Here is a 23,217-nt window from a genome sequence, read left to right as displayed (position 1 = left end):
AATAACACTAATGATATGTAACAGTAAATTATTTCAATAGGTAGGTATTTGAACATTTCCCAACAAGACGTAAGAATAATTATTCGTAGGTATACAAGATACAATAACAAATCTAATACACTATTTATTATTTTATTATTTACTAGCGGTCCGCCCCGGCTTCGCCCGTGGTACATGTTTACGTTTTCTCTCCATAAGAAGTAAGAACCATCCTCGTACTTCAAGGAATATAATAAAAAAAGAATTATCGAAATCGGTTCAGCCGTTCTCGAGTTATGCGCTTACCAACACATTTTGCGATTCATTTTTATATTAGACTAGCGGTCCGCCCCGGCTTCGCCCGTGGTACATGTTTACGTTTTCTCTACATAAGAACCATCCTCGTACTTCAAGGAATATAATAAAAAAAGAATTATCGAAATCGGTTCAGCCGTTCTCGAGTTATGCGCTTACCAACACATTTTGCGATTCATTTATATATATATAAGATTATGTGAAAATAACCAGGAAGGTGAAAAACATATTTACGAAAACATAGTAACATATGGCTGTCGCTACAATAATTATATTTCAATTTTATCTTTTTATACCTAGTAGAACTGGCCGACGAATAAAAAAAATCGTATTAGAATACAATATATTACGGAACAAAAAAAGGATTGTAACTGAATTAGGTAGGTATGTTTGTTTCTGGGCGCACCGTTTTCGACGACGCGACGCGACGCGCGACGTAAGCGTATAGGTATAGGTACCTACTTTGCTAAAACAAACTAATAAAATTGTGTGTCTGTCTGAAAATTCGGAAAAGCATATTTTGCAAGTTTGTGATTACTTTGATAGTTTACCGATTTATAATAATTGTAATTGTAATTGTATAATATATAATTTGCAATGTGGTGAAATTTCATAAAAATCACGGGCCAATTTTTTGTTTTGAATCCCACCGAAAATATAATTGCGTTATTAGAATAATTAATTACTATACCTACCCACGATCAATTATTACAATATAGTCTCAAATGCATACTAGAGAAATATTGCAATTTGATTCAATTAAAATGCATAGCATACAAAAATAAATTCACAACACAAGAAATTCCGCGCGCAAATCATAGCGCGTGTCAATGAAATCAAGAATGTTTTATATCAAGCCGACGCGGACGAGCGACGACGCGACGCCGAACAAAAGTACCTACGACGGACGACCACGCTTCGAGTTGCCAAACACACAGCCAAACAACAATAATGAGTAATAAATTGTTTACAAAAAAAACAAGTTTTCCATTTTTCTGTATGAGTAGACAGAACTTCAAAACGCCACCTGCTACGGTTTATATTATGAACGATAGTTATAAAAATAAAAGTTATATTTGTTGGTGTAAACTATTTTATTGATCAATAATTTTGGAATTTAAAACTGTCAACATTGATTACAATAAAACGCAGTTTTATTTTATTACACTATTGTTTTTTTATCAAAACATGTATTTGAAGTACCATATAATATTATGCTGATCCAAGCATTTTCACTCAAAACTAATATCACTAATGATTTGTAAAAGTAAATTATTTCAATATACATTTCATAACCAACAAGTAAGAATAATTATTATTATTATTCCTACCTACAACAACAAACCTAAAACACTATTTACTATGGGAAAATAACCAGGAAGGTGAAAAACATTATATTATTATTTACGATTTCGACGCACTCGACTTTTAGTAAAATATAGTAGGTAAACATAATATTATGGTTTTGATTTTTGCTACTAGTATAAGAAAACTGCGTGTTCAAACTACTTGTTTGTCTGTCTGAAAATTCGGAAGTACTTTGGTAGTTTACCGATTTATAATAATATTGTATATATCGTTGTTTAAAAAATATTCAAACACAATAAAATATGATATACTGATTTATCACTGGTTTCAGTGATGAACTGATGAGTCAATGTTAGCCACTATACTTTCGTCATACGTGTGTTATGTGTATGATTGATGTGATTTGCAACGTGGTGATATTTCAGAAAAATCACGGGTCAAATTGTCCCACCGAAAATATAACTGCGTTATAAGAATAACTATACCTACGATAAATTATACATAATACAATATAGTCTCAAATGCATACTAGTGAAATATTTTATTTGAATCAATAAAATAAAAAAAAAATAAAAAATAATAATAATACAAAAATAAATTCACAACACAAGAAAATCCGCGCGCAAATCATAGCGCGTGACAATGAAATCAAGAACTTTCGAGCCGACGCGGACGCGACGCGGACGACGAAGGAGCCTAACAAAAGTACCTACAATCATAGGCGGCTCGTGACAAAATTGTATGGCCGTGTTCACTTGAAATAAAACAACGAAAATAGGTACCTACAATAGCGTTAGCAGTACAAAAAAAATGAGCACCACATTATAAATGTCTATTTAATATTTATACACTAAAAATTATAGAGTATTTCAAAACGAATTCAATTATTATTTAGCAATAATTAGAAAATCCCCGAATTTGCATTCGTGATCGTATTCATAGTGTTTGTCTACACTAATATTATAAAGAGGAAAACTTTGTTTGTTTGTTTGATTGTAATGAATAGGCTCATAAACTACTGGACATTTTACCAATGTTTGCAAGTTTGTGATTACTTTGATAGTTTACCGATTTATAATAATTGTATACTTATATCATTGTTTAAAAATATTCAAACACAATATGATATAGGTACTGATTTATCACTGGTTTCAGTGATGAACTGATGAGTCAATGTTAGCCACAATACTAATCACTTTCGTCATACATGTGTATGAACTATGATTGATGTGATTTGCAATGTGGTGAAATTTCATAAAAATCACGGGCCAATTTTTTGTTTTGAATCCCACCGAAAATACATATATTACTAATTGCGTTATTAGAATAATTAATTACTATACCCACGATCAATTATTACAATTTACAATATAGTCTCAAATGCATACTAGAGAAACATTGCAATTTGAATCAATTAAAATGCATAGCATACAAAAATAAATTCACAACACAAGAAATTCCGCGCGCAAATCATAGCGCGTGTCAATGAAATCAAGAATGTAATTTATATCAAGCCGACGACGACGCCGAACTAAAGTACCTACAGTACCATTTACCTTCAGTGTACAATACAGTTTACAGACCTACGACGGACGAACAATAATGAGTAATAAATTGTTTACAAAAAAAAACATAGTTTCTAAGGTCATTAGTTTTATTTTATTTTATTGTTATTTTCTTTGAACGATTGGAAATGAAATTACTCAATTTTTACATAGAACTTTGATTTATTAGAATTATGCTCATTATGTATAAGATAACGAACGCGAATGCACGACATCTAGCGCGTCTTATGTCTAAACATCGCCTTTCGTTTAGACATTGACGCGCTAGATCTGTAATAAGTATATAGTCTATGCGCTAGATGTCGTGCTTTATGTCGTGTTTCGCTTGGCAAAAGTCACGCACACTACTGTAGAAGTGTCAAATTTTTCCGGTATTTTACTGTTGTTTTTCTAAGTAAATATTGTAAATTATTGATTAAAAAGGTCGAACGCGCACACATTTCATTATAGAGAAGTGATAAAATGATTAGTTTTAAAGAAATAGTGTCTGTGTTAAGTGTTTAGAGGTAATCAAAAATGTATGGAGGGACGGTCGGAACATCCACCTTAATGTGAATTATTATTATAGAACAAAATAATTGATATTTTAAAGTTTATTCCTTAATTATAAAATATAGCATTATAATAATATAATATATCTAAACAATTTATTTCTAAACGATCAATGATACCATACACAGATTTCAAAAATTACCCAAGAATACTTACATTTAATTATTTACTATTTTGGTCCGAAATAGATTTGGCGTAGAAATACTTCTGAATAATTATGTTCTTGAGATAAATCGTGTAAAAACAAAAATGCCATCTCAATTAAAACACGCAGAACATACCTCAGTACTTTTAAAAATCTGTGATATTTTCAGACGGAATTGCAACTTTAATGGAGATATGATTATTATGTATTTATTTGACTTGAAACAAATCCTCTTAATAACATTCTAAATAGTGAATAATTAATTTATATATTCCTCTAAATTCGGTTGAACTTTTATTACTGGCTACACAAACGTATGACGTTAGTAGAATCAGGATTCGTCGTCAGTGGTTGTTTATTTTATAGATTAAGTTTATTGATCCATCAGTACTTAGTTTTTACAACCTGAGTGCATGTCGTATTATTTGCTGTGAAAATAAGTGAACACATTGGAAATAAAATTAACTCCTCAACGATATCTACATCACTCACACAAGTGTTTATTTACATTTTCCGAATAGCTAATTTCTAAGTCTACGCGGGATTTATTTTATTAAAATAAATATGGAAAGTTTAAATAACTTGTTTAAAGTGTTAATTTTTATTATTTCCTTAAATATACTGGTAGTTTTTTCATATGAAGTGGATACATACGATTTACTCATGCCTAATGTATATCCCCACAGAGTAAGTATTTTTTCCTATTTACTAAGTAAATAAAAAATATAGGTACGTGGATAACAGGCTAAGATTCTAGATTTATTTTTCTGTTAAGCTAGATCAGGGAAGGATTCTATAATTAGCTACAAAGTGCGATTTTTTTTTATAATTCTTCAAAATCTTCAAAATTAAACATTAAAATAGAGTTTATTGATGCTTTATAGAAAGTAAAAAAGTTATTACAAATATGATGCTGTTATCTATTGATCCATGGAGCAATAAGGCTCTAATCAAACAGTTACTGCTTATCTGTAAATAGATAAAAGAATTCCATATTGCATAATTTAATTACTCTTGAAATTTCTATGGTTCTTGCATGAAAGACCTTCAGGAAAACATATTTTTCTCTTTTCCGCCAAGCGCCAGCTCGTTTACCTTACTATACCATTAAAAAATACAATTATGGTGTGATTTTTCTAATTTGTGAATTTCAAAATAAAGCCATTAAAATATTGAAAATTGCTTCATAAACTCCAACATTTCCGAACGAATTATATTTGTAATAGGTTCCTCATAATTCAACAGCAAAGTATGTAATTCCATTTATACAATATACATTCAACAAACAACATAATTGTAAAATTGTAGTTATAATACAGCACAATAAAAGAATAAATTAACAATTTTGTTCTGATTCTAATCTCATAATAGCTAGTTAATATACAATTTTGCAAATATTTTTATTTGCTTGTTTCTATAACTAAATAGAGTTACATCTATTTAAATATTGGGTAGAGATATTGTGCATTAGCATCATGTAACCCTACTATAATATTATAAATGCGAAAGTAACTCTGTCTGTCTGTCTGTCTGTTAAGTACGCTTTCCCACTTAAACCTCTTAACCGATTTTGATGAAATTTGGCACAGACAATCTTTAGACCCTGAGAAAGAACATAGACTACCTTTTATTGCGAAAAAAACACTATGCTAGTTATTTTATATAAAGATTTGCAAAGTTTATTATAAAAATAATAAGGTTTTTGAATTGGTCATGTCTGTTTAGTTCCACATACCAGTGTAAAGATCACATTAAGGACATAATATTCATGTAAATATTGAATAAGGAAAATCTGCAAGTGTTCATAAGGTAATTTTGATGCTCTTAAAATTACTTTATAGCTGGGAAGTACAGACTAAAAAGGGTTAAGTACTGAAAATAAAAATAAACTCTTCTGAAATGGCATTAGTTTTTATGCTCTCCTCCAAATATTATGAAGTAACTAGGTAATTCAATTTAATATATTTTGTTTTTTTATGATAACAGATAAAGGCATTTAGACAAATTGTCTTTCATTGTACAGTCTAAATATAGGTCATTTAACAATATTGGATTTTTACATGTTATAATGTATGTAAATGTTGTTTTCATGTGGGTACATTGTGCAATTACTGTTTATCATTGATCTTAATTTTTTTGTTTGTTTCAGGATGAGCTGTATCTATGTACACCTATTAGAATATCGCCAACTCAAAACTTTTATATAGGTAAGGAATAACTTAATAATATAGTTTTTTGAAGTGAAACTTCTTTATGCGCATTGAGAGAAAAATTTCAAGATGGCGTCATTGCAATTCCGTCACGTCATAGAGTAAGGCGACGATTTTGGTATCTTTGAATCTTGCTAAAGAAGTTTCACTTCTGACATCTGTGCTCGGCGCACACGCTCTTTTTTTTAATCAACATCTTAATGTGTGAATGTGTCTGGTATTGAAGCTCTAAGATGGGTTTACCAATTTGTGAGTGATTGTTTTTTAATTGATGGTTATGTCTATCTCAATGATATTAAGCCTTTATTGGCAGTAGTGTTATTATCTCAGCTAAAATTGTAGTTAAAATGGCTACATACACCTACTAGCTAGTTTTAGCAGAATTTCATTATGTTCTCAAAATTTTAAAACTGATAAATATTTTTAAAGAACAAAATAAATTAATATAGTTAGTTCATATAAGTATGCTTTTAGTCATTTTAAGTCTACTGGTTATGCATTAATATATTGAAAAAGGTTATGTAAATCCCTCAATCTCTATCATTAATAGTAGGTAACTATACTTAGGCATATTAAATAATACTTATCTAATCTAGTAACATTCATTATAATAATTATTATGCATCATTTTAAATAATTATTTCTGTACATGTCAAAAGGTCTCCGGGATAACCTCAGTTATACAATATTCTGATAAAATGGAAATCCCCTATTTCTGTGTAAATTGGGGTATGTGTCTTATTTATCATCATTAATTAAATAACATAATAGTTATTTTACTATTTAATAAACATCACCATATCTGCTAGATAATGAGGTTTAATCCCTCAGCCCCCGCCCCCCGGAATCACAGACACAATAGAAAATCTATTGTGTCGTGGTCTCATTGGGCCGCTCGGTGGTCAATGGGTTAATATAATTAGATTGAGACAGATTTTTTTAATCATTGTTTTATGAATTAGTAGTGAAATATCAAACTGAATGCAACATAGAATTAGTAGTGAAATATCGAACTGAATGCAAGATACAATATTAATTTAAATGGCATATATTATTAATATTTTTATTTCTATTCCAAAAACTTGTTATCATCACTTTTAGTTTTTTACATCATGATTTAATTATATTATTCTATGTTCCAGTGGGCTTCAAACCCAATGCGTCAATGCACACAGCACACCACATGCTTCTGTATGGTTGTTCTGAACCCGGGTCTAATGATTCTGTATGGTAAGTGTGAAATTTTAATATAATGTGAGATTTAGAGATATGTGTGCAAGGCAATATGATCTTTTTATAGAGTTGTTAAGGTTCCTTTTGGCGTGAATGTCAGTGGAGGTTTTTGTTGCATATTGCGATGGTGTGTGTAAATTATTAATACTAATGAAAGAAATGTTTAGTGTGATAAAACTTTGCTTTTTCAAGTAAATGTACGGTCAGATACGCTAGAATTTCAACAGTATAGTATGAAGCATGTATATTATTATTTACTGTCGATAAAAATGTCTTTTATGCATCGTCAACATCAATTATTGTTTAAAGTTATGTTTTATTGTTTATCCATAAACATACCATGTTGTTAATGCAAACAAAAATATAAATAAAGGGTATTGTTTCAAAAATGTTTTACAAAATATAAATAAATAGTATTGTTTTTAAATGTTTACATTTTAATTTCAGGAGCTGCGGTGAAATGCAGAGCAGTAAAGTGGATAGCATGTACGCTACGTCTAGCCCATGTCGGAACGGATCACAGGTATTATTTTAAACTAGCTGTTATCCGCGGTTTTACCCGCATTTCTACGCTAATATTGGTCTTAGTTCCTATAGGCCTATATGCCGCACGCAGCGTCGCTGAATGGACTATCTCACACTGAAAGAATTAAAATCGGAATCCTAGTTCCTAAGAATAGCGTTCAACCAACCAAACAAACAAAATCTCTTCAGTTAATTACTATTAGTACTATATAATAATGAGTAGGTACTGATATTTAATACGCATCAATACACCTATTAAAAAAAAACATATTAAAATGGAAAATTTGAAACTCTGAAAAGCTTCCTGAGCCTCACATTTCTCGATTAAGGCGATACAATTTGAAGACATTGAAAACTATAAATCTATACATATAATAAATCTGTAGAAGGGTCAATTCTGTACATTGAAAATATTGAAAAAATAAATAGCAGGGGGTGTTACTGGATCGATACCAAACCCAAATATGTGATTAAAAAAATTTTTGTCTGTCTGTCTGTCTGTCTGTCTGTCTGTCTGTCTGTCTGTCTGTATGTCTGTATGTGAAGGCATCACGTGAAAACTAGCGGTTCGATTTCGATGAAACTTGGTATAATTATACCTTATTATCCTGGGCGTAAAATAGGATACTTTTTATCCTGGAAAAATACGTAGAAAAAAATTAACACGTTGCGTATTATTATAGGCCTAGCCGTATTTGGGAATTGGGTCCAATAGATATTTATAAGATGTTATTGACAGAGGTACTCAAAATGGAAAAATAACCATCCACGCGAAGACCGACATCCGCGCGGACGGAGTCGCGGGCGGAAGCTAGTGAATAATAAATTGTAATTTAATATTCCGATTCAGTAGATATCGGGGATGTAGCTCAGTGGTAGAGCGTTCGCTTTGCATGTGAAAGGCCCCGGGTTCGATCCCCGGCATCTCCAATCTTTTTTAGTAGGTTAAATAGGTAGCGTTTTTCTTTCTTCGGCACTTTCTTTATTACAAATACTTACTTCTTTCTTTATTTACTTCGTTGTTAAGTTAGTAATGCGAACAATTTTAAGATATATTTTATTATATGTATAGATTATTAGGGTTCCGTAGCCAAAATGGCAAAAACGGAACCCTTATAGTTTCGTCATGTCCGTCTGTCCGTCTGTCCGTCTGTCCGTCTGTCACAGCCGATTTACTCGGAAACTATAAGTACTACAGTGATGAAATTTGATGGGAATATGTGTTGTATGAACCGCTACAAAAATATGACACTAAATAGTAAAAAAAAGAATTGGGGGTGGGGCCCCCCATACATGTAACTGAGGGATGAAATTTTTTTTTTCGATGTACATACCCGTGTGGGGTATCAATGGAAAGGTCTTTTAAAATGATATAAAGTTTTCTAAAAAACATTTTTCTTAAAGTGAACGGTTTTTGAGATATCAGCTCTCAAAGTCGTAAAAAGTATATCCCCCCCCCTCTATTTTTATAACTACGGGGTATAAAATTCTAAAAAAAATAGAGGTGATGCATGCTAATTAACTCTTTCAACGATTTTTGGTTTGATCAAAGTATCTCTTATAGTTTTTGAGATAGGTTGATTTAACTGTAAATAATAAGTTTATTATATTTGCTGCTACGGAACCCTTTGTGCGCGAGCCCGACTCGCACTTGGCCGGTTTTTTTCTATTATAGTTTTTAAGTTAGACAGCCAAAGATGCCCATAATATGTTTAGGTCAGTATCGTATAAGGAAATGTAATATGAACCTGTCATTCATCCATAAATCTAATGAAATGTAATAATCTGTGTTATAAATATACATATCTAACAGTAATATCCACAGGTAATCTATACATATAATAAATCTGTAGAAGGGTCAATTCTGTACATTGAAAATATTGAAAAAATAAATAGCAGGGGGTGTTACTGGATTGATACCAAACCCAAATATGTGTTTAAAAAAATTTTTGTCTGTCTGTCTGTCTGTCTGTCTGTATGTGAAGACATCACGTGAAAACTAACGGTTCGATTTGGATGAAACTTGGTATAATTATACCTTATTATCCTGGGCGTAAAATAGGATACTTTTTATCCTGGAAAAATACGTAGAAAAAAAATTATCTTAATTTTTCAGTTTTATCCATAGACATTGTTCTGTAGAACCGCGTACACACGTTGCGTATTATTATAGGTCGAGCCGTATTTGGTCTTTATAATAGATATTTATAAGATGTCATTGTTAGAGTTACTCAAAATGGAGAAATAAACCATCCACGCGAAGACCGACATCCGCGCGGACGGAGTCGCGGGCGGAAGCTAGTAAATAATAAATATTTCAGGACAATTTTCACACACGGCACGGATCAGTGATCCCATACTAAGCTTTCGCTAAAATATTTATCTGTAACGACTCTTATTTAGTCAGAATTCAACGCTCTATTCGAGCAAGATCAAGTTTTGTTTTCGCCCTTAGATAGTGGCCTTTATTTGCACGAGGCAAATCAAAATGAGCGTGTAATTTATGTGTGTCTATAACAAATATGAACTGTTTGTGTATAATTCAATATTGATAGCATATACTGGAACGAATGCACGCAATGAAACGTTGCATTTTAAATGAGATTCTGCATCGTGTGACGTCATTGAATGATCAGTTTAAATTTATTTAAATTGCAATAAAATCACGCAATATTTTGTAATGGAAGTCTGTATTGGATCCTCCCAATGATACTCTCAAAGGAGACTGATGTCATAAACCTTGAGACTGATATTGTTGTTGGAGATATTTTAAACTGTCACAATAAACTACAGATCAAAGTAATTTACATTTTTATAGATATTTATGAACACTTATAAAGGTTACTGCAATCCTTAATAGTTTCCTATTTTGTAAGGAATTAGCTTTCCGCCTGCAGCTTCGCCAGCGTAGTCAATGAAACTCCATACAAATGAGATATTTCACCGCGCTAAAAAGTATCCTTTCCAAACTTCTTATCATGACACAGACACAAAAAAAAATACAATAATAGTAAGGATAGTTAAAAGTGACCCATATTATCGAAACAAATTATATTTCAGATCGTATACGCATGGGCCCGTGATGCGCCAAGTCTGGAAATGCCTCCAGACGTCGGCTTCCTCATTGGCCGCGACTCGCCAATCAAATACCTCGTGCTGCAAGTGCATTACATGTCCAAATTTCCTGGTAAGTTCTTGTATTAAGTACCTAATGAAGGCTTCTTTTCAGAAATACTACACCGCATTTTATCAGATAACATAATTTTTCTAACGGTTTCCCTGATATCCTCATATTGTAGGTAGGTAGGTACGACTTATTATAAAATTTAAGAATTTTTAACATGTTCAAACATTGTAATTATATTCTCTTTTATTAAAATAAATAATCAACTCCAAATTCTTATGTCCTAGTTCCCATATTAATTTTGCAAGTGCATTACATGTCCAAATTTCCTGGTAAGTTCTTGTATTAAGTACCTAAAGTATTTAGAGAACTAAAACATTGATCAAAACGTAACATAATTTTTTCAGCTGGCAAAACCGACAACTCTGGCGTCTTCTTGAAATATACGCAAGCAGTGTAAGTATAACGATTTATTTATTTTATACTAGATTTCCGCCCGGGGCTTCGCCCGCGTTTTTAAAGGAATACCCGCATAGTTCTCGTGGGATTTCCGGGATAAAACCTATCCTGTGTGTCAATCCAAGTTACCCTCTATATGTGTGCTAAATTTCATTGTAATCGGTTCAGTAGTATTTGCGTGAAAGAGTAACGAACACACACACATCCTCACAAACTTTCGCATTTATAATATTAGTAGGATGCCATATCCGTATGTATTTTAGTCAGTATGTCAGTATGCCATATCAGTATGAAATTTAAGTCAATATGTGGCATGAAAATATATCATTTTAAATAATACAGGGTTACTGGTAATTAGACCGGATCCTTTTAAGAGGTGGTAGGGGAGGTTAATTGAAACAATTACACTGTAGATTGTTATATCCGGAAATGGCTCATTTTTGAGATATAATTTTTTTAATATTTTTTTAAGAAAATCCAGTTTCACTACTTTAAAATTAAATTAAAAAAAAAAATTATGAATCGATTTTAATTTTCTTTACAGTTTTAGAGAAACCTTGTTATAGCTCTTAATAATAAATAATAATAGCGTACTAATGTGGATCCATCTAGAAACTAGAGGCGGTTTCATTTCTTTTTTTTAATAATTTTCGGAACTTGGTTTACAAAAACATTTATTTTCTCCAAAAAAACGCTGACAAATTTAGTCTGCGTTTTACTTAAAAAACATCTTCAATTCTTCAGCTATCCAATGACGTAAAAAAATTGGCACTTTGTTGCACAGTTGCAGAAATAATGCGATAACAAAAGATTCAGGTAGAGACATTCCGAGAAAGGGTTATCTTTGTTGAATGCGCCGTTTCGCTCTCGCTTTTGTTTGTTGAACGAGCAATGAGAACCCAGTTTGCTCAGGCGCATCGTACTGTTCAGACGCTCTTTTCAACCCTCTATTACGATAAAACTTCGACCTTGATAACCTCAACAAACATGCCAGAGGTCTCCGGATCTAGCTCAAACATGTGAATTATCTGTTCCTCTTCCTCCGACTGGTAAACACGAGGTCTTCCAGCATCGCTTTGCCGTCTTGACCAGTTTCTCGTAGTCGCCGGTACACTCCCTCAAACACACTCTTATAGGGTAAACGGCGCTGTGGGAATCGAGACTGATATGCCGTTCGAGCATGAGTAGCGACGCCATTGGCAAAACCATAGCAAAATAGTATGTCTGCATACTCTTCCTTTATGAATTCTCGAAGACGAGGTAGATGGTCGTGGGGCTCCGCAGCCATGATCAGGAAGTACAAGCCAAGTCTTCGGGTAAGCAGTCAATCACAAAGTCCAGTTCACAAGACAAGTCACAGAAAAAAGAAATCACACAAGTCCAATAACGTTATCAAGGTTGAAGTTTTATCGTAATAGAGGGTTGAAAAGAGCGTCTGAACAGTACGATGCGCCTGAGCAAACTGGGTTCTCATTGCTCGTTCAACAAACAAGAGCAAGAGAGAAACGGCGCATTCAACAAAGATAACCCTTTCTCGGAATGTCTCTACCTGAATCTTTTGTTATCGCATTATTTCTGCAACTGTGCAACAAAGTGCCAATTTTTTTACGTCGTTGGATAGCTGAAGAATTGTAGATGTTTTTCAAGTAAAACGCAGACTAAATTTGTCAGCGTTTTTTTGGAGAAAATAAATGTTTTTGTAAACCAAGTTCCGAAAATTATTAAAAAAAAAATATGAAACCGCCTCTAGTTTCTAGATGGATCCACATTAGTTCGCTATTATTATTTATTATTAAGAGCTATAACAAGGTTTCTCTAAAACTGTAAAGAAAATTAAAATCGATTCATAGTTTTTTTTTTTAATTTAATTTTAAAGTAGTGAAACTGGATTTTCTTAAAAAAATATAAAAAAAATTATATCTCAAAAATGAGCCATTTCCAGATATAACAATATACAGTCTAATTGTTGCAAATAACCTCCCCTACCACCTCTTAAAAGGATCCGGTCTAATTACCAGTAACCCTGTATATTTTCATGCCACATACTGACATTGAAATTTTAAACGACTCATTTTTTTCTAGTATGCCCCGCCAAGCCGGAGTCCTACTCCTCGGCACAAGTGGTGTGATCGCCCCGCACAAAGTGGAACACATGGAGACAGCTTGCACACTGCGAGAGGATAAAGTGATTCACCCATTCGCGTTCCGTACGCACACGCATAGCCTTGGTGAGTTGTGTTCTAGAATATTCTAGAATAAGTAGTGCTCTATTGGATGTATTAGAAAGTTCTAGAATGTAATAAGGCCTGATAGCACTAACCCCCCACTCCCTCATGCAACTATTTCACTGTACGAACTATTGAATCGTAAACAATGGACTATTGTTAATTATTTAAAATAATAATTTAAAAAATATATTCATGAGTTTTCAATCTATAGTGGTTTAAAGTTAACTCAAAAATGGACCATTTTCGTAAATTTTCTAAAAAATCTTAGAGGAAGTGTAAGAAATGTATATAGTATGCTATATATTCGTGATCTACTCAATAAGCTCTTTCATTTGATACCCCACACGGCATGTTTTGGAAATTTTTATTTTTTTCTTTGTATGCCATATTTAATTACCGGGGTGCGGGCAGGGGGACCACAAAACTGGTTGGCAACATCTGTCTATAGGATGTCTGGGATCTATACAATATATATCAGAAGTCAGATTTAGGTCCGCTATTTTTGCAAACGAAACTCCACTGAGAGTCCGGTCTATAATAAATTCGATTGCTCTGGCGGGATCACGGGTCCGCCCCAGATGGCCGTGAAGGACGCAGGTTCGAAACTCGTGATCGATTTTTTTCTATTCTTTATGAATTTATATTGATAAATCATTTGAATGTCATAAAACCAAAAATATCAAATTCAATATATTATAACATATTATTTTTTCCGTATTCCAGGTCAGCAAGTATCGGGCTACGTGGTCCGCAAGTCACTCAACGGTGACGACTGGACCCTCATAGGCACAAAGGACCCGCAGAAGCCCCAAATGTTCTACCCCGTGTTGTACAAGGACCCCATTGGAAAAGGGGACATTTTGGCTGCTAGATGCGTCATGAAAAATGATCACGATTATATGGTTAAGATTGGGTGTGTATAGCATGATGTATCTCGTTTTAAGATGTATAAAGACTTTAATTATTAAAAAGTGTTTTATAACTGAATAAATACTATGAGTAAATCTAGGCAGTAGGCCTAAACTATTATCACAGTTGACAGATATGTACTACGTACATACAGTTAGGAAACTAAGCTCCCCCCCATGAAATTATGACGTATAGCTATAGGGCTGCTACTTTTTGATATTTAACCGACTTGAAAAATAAAGGAGAAGGTTATCAATTCGGCCTGTATATTTCTGTTTGCTTTTTTTCACAGTTGATTTTGTGGTAATTTGGAGATTAAAACCCGTTAAAATACAAAAATGGTGTAGCCTAAATATGAATTTACAAGAAGAAACAATCCGAATTAATACAGCTTGTAAAAGTAAATACGTTTTTATCAGTGCTATATTTCGAAATCTAGTTTTGTTATGGACGCCGAAGGCTATTTAATGTACCTAAATTAATTATAATGCTTGATATTTGTATTATACATATATTCAATAATTATTTTAAACCAGAATTTACAATACTTGTATGTAGGTATACCTACTAAATTATTTTTAAAACGATAAATTAATTTAAATTAAAAAACACAAAATATGCAAAAATAAATTAAAATTATTATTATACGAGCATAGAACCTCTACCTTTTTGTTTTAGGAAGAAAAAGAAAATAGTTTGACAGGCTTAGTGCTTGACAAAGTGGAGACGCCACGTATCGATAAAAATACAATAATAATAATTATAATATCTATCTTTTTCTTCCCTAATATTTACGTAATTATGCACATAAATTTAAACAAGATTTTTTTAAGGTTTCCTTTTTTTATATTTTCGTGCTCTTCTAGATTGCGTAAAAATAGATGCGACCTTTAAACAGACTGGACTCCTAATAGTGACTTTTTGTAGCTATCATTTTGGTAGAAAATATGTCAACTTAATTTAAAACTCATGCTGCCATATCTATAGAAATTAAAAAATAGTCTCTTTTTAACTTGTAGTCAGATACGGTATTTACAAATATATTTATTGAAAGGGCTACAAACTGAAACAATCGATATTTATTTAATGTGAATTGACATCACTTTAAACTTTTTTCCATACTATATTCAAAATCTATGGATGTGTCACCCGCTACTATCGATCCCCCTCAATACCCTCGAAAACACGCTTGATGGGGGGGGGGGGAGCCATTTCGAACATTTTGTATGAAGTTTCCTTACTGTATGTATCTGTATATTGTGCTATTATCGTTGTAGAATAAAGGTATTAAAACAAAGACGCTCGGGACTTTTTCCAGAATCCAATAGAAATATCGTGTCAAACTTGTTTATGCTATTTTGTTTTGAAAATTTGTAAGCTCTAGCTAGCTATTCTTAGCAAAGTAACGATAATTGAATTAGAGGATTAATCTTTCTAATCTAAATTGGTGTATCAGAAGAATTCTTTGGGCTTTAAATTAAAGGACATATAAAAAGTCATGGAAATCAGTGTTTGATTTGCTCTTTGAGGACTTGATTGGGTTGAATTGCCAATAAAAATATTTTTTTTCTTTTCTTTTGTAAAAATCTTTTTAGAAACTGCACAAGTAAAGTCCCGTGTCCCCAAGTGGGGTAAGGGGCAGATACATTATGCATACAGTCCTGCCAGATCAAGATATTTTTTTTCCTTCGTCTCCACCGGGAATCTAACCTAGGAACCTTCGGTTCTACGCTCGCGTCAACGACTACCAACGCGGCGGAGAAACTGCATAACAAGGTTAAAATTAAAATGATTTTAAATTATTTTCAGATCCACTAACCAAGACGAGATGTGTAACTTCTACCTAATGTACTGGGTGGAAAACGATACCCCATTAGACATGAAGTACTGTTTCTCGATCGGACCACCTTTCTACTATTGGAACACAGCCCCAGAAGACTTCAACCGAATCCCCGATATAGACGATAATAGCGTGTAATTTTCGACCTTACGACACAGGTAATAAGGCTTAATGTACCATGAAAACTTGCATAATATTACGAATAGTGTAAATTTAGGTAAAATTGATGTTTCAAGTGTATGTTTAGTGGGAACTAAGTATTTCTTTATATGTATTATCGTGACTTGGACATTGTTTGTCTGTGTTTAATTTTAATGACCATACATTCCTGAATTCGAATTTAATTTATTTTAATATTTTTTTGTTATGATCTAGATCTGTATTATTTATTTTTATTTAATCATCATCATTTAATCATTAAACAAAATTTATGTTATTTAACGCCATTAGGCTATTTGTCTTAAAGGCAATGTCTAAGAAATATTATTCCATGATACATAGATTAAAAAAAAAAAAAAAACTTTAAACGTCACAAGAATATCGTTAATTAGTTAATTACTTATACATTTGTATTATATCTAATAAATAAAATTCTATATAAATTATAACATTGTGTCAAAGACTAAATTAAACTTCTATTCTCGCTTAACTATGCTCAAAGAAAAATATCAAAAAAGCTATTTGGATTTGAACTTACTAAGTTATATATTAAATACAATATATTCCTTATAAAAACATTTTATAAACAATAATGTGGTTATCGTGTGGGAATCATGAGATTATATTGTCTATATCTATAGGATATTAAAAAAAAAAAAAAAAAATAATCATATCACTATATATTTGTACTATCTATTTGTAGGTAAAAACGGAACATTCCAGAATATATCTTAGCATAGCTGTAAATTGTAGAAATTCAATGTCTACATTTGAATAAAAAATACAAAAAAAATGTGTAAAAACCTATTTTGACTGCCATCTATAATTATCATACTCATTTAGCGTCTTTTTACTGTTATTTTATGAGGAAAAACAATATTTTTGTTTGTTCTGCTACGTTCCATGTGTTAATTAAGTTTTTGCCTATTTAAGAGAACCTATTTTTGTTTTGCTATTTTAGATAAGCCAGAAAAAAACTGGTTATTTAAAAGGTATTCAAATCAACTATAAAAAAATTCGGAATTTATTAATATGGACGAAAAATTTAAAATTATTAAATAGGTAGATAATCTTATTTATTGATTTTATTAATAACATCTTACTGTGTTATTTTTACTGATGTTCATAAACAATTTGCTAAACTGAAAGCTTTATTCACATAAAAGTCTGAGAAATTTCAGATCTGATATATTTTAAAATCTTTACAACTTTATAACATCATCTAAGCTTTTTATTCCCTTATAAATTGAATTTTAAATAATTAAATTGTAATACAACAATATTATTTACTAATTATTAACAATACATAAATAATTTTAAATCTAAAATAATTTTTCTGTATTCAGATTATGTTCATAAAATTTTATAAAATATACTTAGGGCTGATTTTTCAATCCTTGGTTAAATATTATTCGTCGAATAACGTTAAACAACCATTACAAAAATATATTCTGTTCGCTCGTATTTGACAGTTTTCAAGTGAACTCGAACTTCGAAAAATCTTACATTTATATATACGAAGTATGTATTTTTTTACTAAATAAATATTATCTGGTACAAAAATGACTCGGTACGTTAACTGGACTTCGATATATTATGAAAATAATAAGTAGTTATAATTATAAGTTTGACTGTTGCTCTTTTTCGAGTAGCGATAGTATCTGGATGACAGAGTAGGATTTTTTTATTGTAATAGTAGATATTATGCTTTGTACACACTTGACGAAAACAGACTAATGAGTAGTAAAAAATAGATTAACAATTAATTTTGGACCAAAAGATGTATATTATGGCTTTGACTTTATTCCGATAAATAGCTGATTATTACATACCTTCATGACTTTTCCAATACTGGTATAATTATATTATATTCGTGATGGTCAATGTCATACTCAGAGAAGTTCAAAATATGTTTAATAAAAATGTATTAAAGATCATTATGTATTTTACAGAAGACAAATTTAAATAAATATTCTATGAACACTTAAAACACCGCATAAAAATTATGTAATTTATGTTGTAAAAAATATACAAATCTAATCTAATCTAATATATATTATAAAGGCGAAAGTTTGTACGGATGTATGGATGTATGGATGTTTGTTACTCTTTCACGTAAAAACTACTGAACCGATTACAATGAAATTTAGCACACATATAGAGGGTAACTTGGATTAACACATAGGATAGTTTTTATCCCGGAAATCCCACGGGAACGGGAACTATGCGGGTTTTCCTTTGCAAACGCGGGCGAAGCCGCGGGCGGAAATCTAGTATTAAAATAATAAAATCAAAATCTCGCTCATTAATTGAGTCTAATGTGTACACAGCAGAATATGCGATTATAGTAGCTTTATTTATAACTATACCTGATTAATATAATAATCAAAACATATTATAAATAGATAGACCGGTTAGCGCAATCTATTTTAATTCGAAAATTTCGATTTAATTTAAATTTGCTCACACTGCTATCTTTGTAATATGAACGTATAACGGCAATTAATTTTCCATTTATTATAATTTATGTTAATAATTTCTGAGAAATAAACACGATAAATTATTATAATATAAATAAAAATTTAAAATAATATGCTATAAGACCTAATCCGTCTTATTACAAAACATAAATATAGACTAACAGCTAAAACCGAGTTTAAAACTTATTTAATGCCTGTGTAAAAGTATTATAAGATAAGGTCAAGTTTAAACCTCTGTACTAAAGTTAAACCATGGATTGGGTTTAAACCAAGTTTAGTTTTGGTTTTTGTAATAAGACGGAAAATGGTTTTTCCATAAAGATATAATATTATTATAGAAAATTGATTGTTTGTTTTACTTTACATTCCGATAAAATGTAACTTAGATCTGAATTACGTGATGTGCAATATTCCCCAGTGTTAAGTTAATTTTAATTATAAAATATTCGTATCGTATGAATTCCAATAATTATAATAATCTAGTCTATTGATCTGTTTTTATTAATTTAAGCTTTGATTTGATCTGAATCAAAATATAATGTATTAGTTGCGAATGTCGGAATTATATAAAATAATTTGAATTGTTATTAATTATTATATTAAGTTATATCATTTTTGTATTACCCGTCATTCGCAATGAATATCTCATAATATGAAACATTTATCTATTATTGTTTATGCTTAAGTTTTAAAAAAGTCCCGTTTATGACATAAAGAAACATAAAAACGCTCTTCTAACGAATAGTGTCTCTGTTTTGTCATGTGAAAGACAAGGATAGAATGTCATGTACCTATTTGCATAATGATGCAATAACCTCTTAAAAATAAGACAACGGATGTCAAACGGGATTTATTTTGTATTATTTTAATTATTCTTCCTGTTTAAAGCAGAATTATATAGAACATATATTATAGTCTGTTTGTTATCCGTCGTAAAAACGTACGCAAAAAATTAATAGTATATTATGTTTTAAAAGTGGTGCATAAAATCGTGTTGGACACGCTTAAGTATCTTTTGTTATGGATATAATTCTCAGTATTGAAAAGTATTACGTTTTCTCTCAGTATAGTAAAACTAAGAATTTTACTCGCATAAAAGCGATTAGACATTATTGATGGTGTGTATTTAATTTAATTTAATATTTATATAATATTAAATCCTCCATTGCTAATTCTATGTTATAATTATTGTACTGTTAATTTTGCTTTAATTTTTTCGATAGCACAATTTTCAAACTAATTTAGTGACTAAAGATAATATTTTAATCATCGTGTTATAATTTATTCTTCGTGGTATATAATATTGTGCTCATTAATTGCATAGGAATTATGTATTTAGTATGTAGAAAATGTGTAAAAACCTACTGTCCAGTTCCAAACTGTCATTCCTAAGTGTGAACCTCATGTTGATGTAGATGTGATGTATATGTGGAAATGTATAAATAAAACGTATATTTTAAAGCAATCTGACTTTAATTTCTCTCTATTTTTGAACTGAAACTTCTTTATCGGGGTTTGAAAAAAGTAGTGTAACATTTTTTTCGTTACGCTTGACATTTTTACGTTACGCGCCATCTTTTTTTTATACTACGCGTGATTCGACGTATTTCTGTAAAGTTGCATATAGTAAATTATTTTTTGAAAAATAAGGTCATAAAGAAGTTTCACTTCTTACGTGTGTACACTAGTACACACACACATTTTTTTATTTTATTTTCCTTACTGAGTATGGAGAAAAAAAATAAAGGACGATTGGAATTTTCTTCAGGAATACTGGGTGAAATCATACAAAGAATAAATATAGTTTATCTGACTTATTTTCAACAGACTGTATAATTTTCCTTACTCTTCCCAGCCCTTTTATTCCCCACGTCAATCATTTACTTATTAACCATACCTTTTAACGTTGGCAATTTATTTGTAGAGGTAGAAAGAAGGGTAAGACAATAAGAAAGCAATAAGATTACAAAATCGTACACATCTGATTACAAAGTCATTGTTATAAAGGTGAGTTAATCAGAAATTGTCTATTAAAATATATCTAATCTCAGGAAGAACTAGAGTTATTGATGCCAGTTTGAAGTTTCAATTTTATTTTTCTTATCCGTTAGTATAAGTAGTTTCACTATGCACGATGTGCTCACTAATTCAGGGATTACACCGCAAATGTTTTTTATAATAACGGTTTTTAATCATTTTCGTTCAATTAAATGTCTTTCTATTATATTCTATTGATTTTTAAGCCCAGTTTCAATTCTAATTATTTGTGAAACAAAACAGAAAATGACGTTAAAATCCCTATCCATCTCTGTGTCGTCGTATCGTAGGAATATCTAAATCGAATAGGCAGGACGAAAGATTAAAGCAAATTTCATTACTTTCATAACTCGAGATGAACATTAAACAACATCTTCCTTCCCATACAGTATCTATGACTTTCTCGATACCATGAAGTGTATAAGACAATATGCAATTACTGGATACATATTATTGATGTTGTAATTACTACTTTACTTAGTAGTACATATAACAGTAAATACTTATCTGTCACTACATATGTAATTTCGTTTCTAATAGATAAATAAATGTATAAATGTAGGTAGGTTATTCTATCTTACTAAAAAACACGAAAGTTAGAATGCATTCATACATTGATCGGATCTGTATGAAATTTCTTACAGAGATATAGACTAATAATAAGTCTGGATAACCATATTGGCTACTTTCAATCCACGTATCACGCGATTGACGTCTTGGGATTCTAATTAGATAACCAAATCACATCATAATTTATAGTATCTTTGTAGTTACTTAGTGACATATCACACTAGCGGATTGCGAGCGGTTTCAAAGCGGAGCGGATACGCAGCGAATACGTTGCGGGCGCGCAACGAACACGCCGCGGATGCGCAGCGAATTCGTTGCGGACGCGTGGCAGATGCGCAACGTTTACGTCGCGGTCATGTACACTCATTAACAAAATGGAATCCGTGCTGGTTGTTTCTTATAACTTGTTATAGTATAATAATAATTATGAGATCATTATTTTTTACGAGTTTCATAACATATTAATGTTTAGGGTATTGTTTTATCTATTAAATCTTGGTCGAAATGCAATCAGATAACTTAATTGCTCATTATGAAAGTTCACTAGCGAAATAAATTTTAAAGCTCCTTAACTTAAACAGGACTATCTTATTATTAGATAAATAGCAGTGAATAGAAAATTTTATCAAGCAACCAGCAACTCACTATCACTTTGCTCATAATTAGGTTCACAAAATCTCTTTATAAAATACGTTGCTATGGGAGAGATTATACTGGTCAAGTGGTCAGTCGTTACATACTTTTGGAATGTATGTTACATTCTTAAGTCCTAGTAATTCAATTTTATAGCACCTTTTACAACAACTTCAGTTGTTACATATTTAGTTAAGTAAGTGCATTTCCACAGTACGGTTAAAAAATGGAGTGCTACAGAAACGATGGAAATATTGAATGGAAGTTAGGCAAGGGCTGGCTTTTGTGCGAGAGTATACAAAATGACGTTGACGCTTCTATTCGCAGCGAAACCGTTGCGCGTCCGCGGCGTGTTCGCTGCGCATCCGCGGCGTGTTCGTTGCGCACCCGCTCCGCTTTGAAACCGCTCGCAATCTGCTAGTGTGATAAGGCACTAAACTCGCAAAATGTATCAAAACATAACCAAAAGACGTCATCCCACTGAAACTAAATACGCACACAATATATTGCAAGGCTAAGGGTGCTTTTCCACCAATCATATTAATGCATATAGCGAAAACACATGGTGGAAATGGTTTCAGTACATCGCATAGCTCGAGCTGCGCATCTTCATGGCACAGCTACATTGGGGCGGCTCATCTTCATAGCACATCTTACTCGCACCACTACATAGCGTAGCATTGGTGGAAACGGTGACACAATTACATAGCATTACATCTTCGTAACATAGCTGCATAGCACATCTCTGGTAGAAAAGCACCCTAAGGGTGGGTGGGGGGCACTAGGCACGGATGCAGTCCCCCGCGAGCGGCCCCCACAACGCACCGCGGGGGCACAACAGGTAGAAAACAGATTTCATGTTAATTGACGTATATGCTGTGCTTATGTGGAACAATATAATTATATGATAGCCATATTATAAATTATTTAAGCACAGATGTGCAAT

General features: G+C 31.7%; 1 protein-coding gene and 1 non-coding gene across 2 annotated transcripts; both read left to right on the top strand.

Moving 5' to 3' along the window:
* The first annotated feature begins 4,206 nt into the window (after positions 1 to 4,206).
* LOC123694741 (peptidylglycine alpha-hydroxylating monooxygenase) lies at positions 4,207 to 17,261 on the top strand. The gene is made up of 9 exons (XM_045640295.1): positions 4,207 to 4,551; positions 6,014 to 6,071; positions 7,217 to 7,304; positions 7,755 to 7,830; positions 10,893 to 11,019; positions 11,364 to 11,412; positions 13,498 to 13,643; positions 14,367 to 14,556; positions 16,362 to 17,261. Exons 1-9 carry the CDS (start codon positions 4,429 to 4,431, stop codon positions 16,528 to 16,530), a joined length of 1,026 nt encoding a protein of 341 aa, XP_045496251.1. The 5' UTR covers positions 4,207 to 4,428; the 3' UTR covers positions 16,531 to 17,261.
* On the top strand, positions 8,691 to 8,762 carry Trnaa-ugc. The gene has a single exon. It is a non-coding gene; the product is annotated as a tRNA-Ala (tRNA).
* Positions 17,262 to 23,217: the final 5,956 nt, after the last annotated feature.

Source organism: Colias croceus, chromosome 1 (genome assembly GCF_905220415.1).
Source record: "Colias croceus chromosome 1, ilColCroc2.1".
NCBI classification, from domain to species: Eukaryota; Metazoa; Arthropoda; class Insecta; order Lepidoptera; family Pieridae; genus Colias; species Colias croceus.
This window is presented reverse-complemented; position numbering and strand designations above follow the sequence as displayed.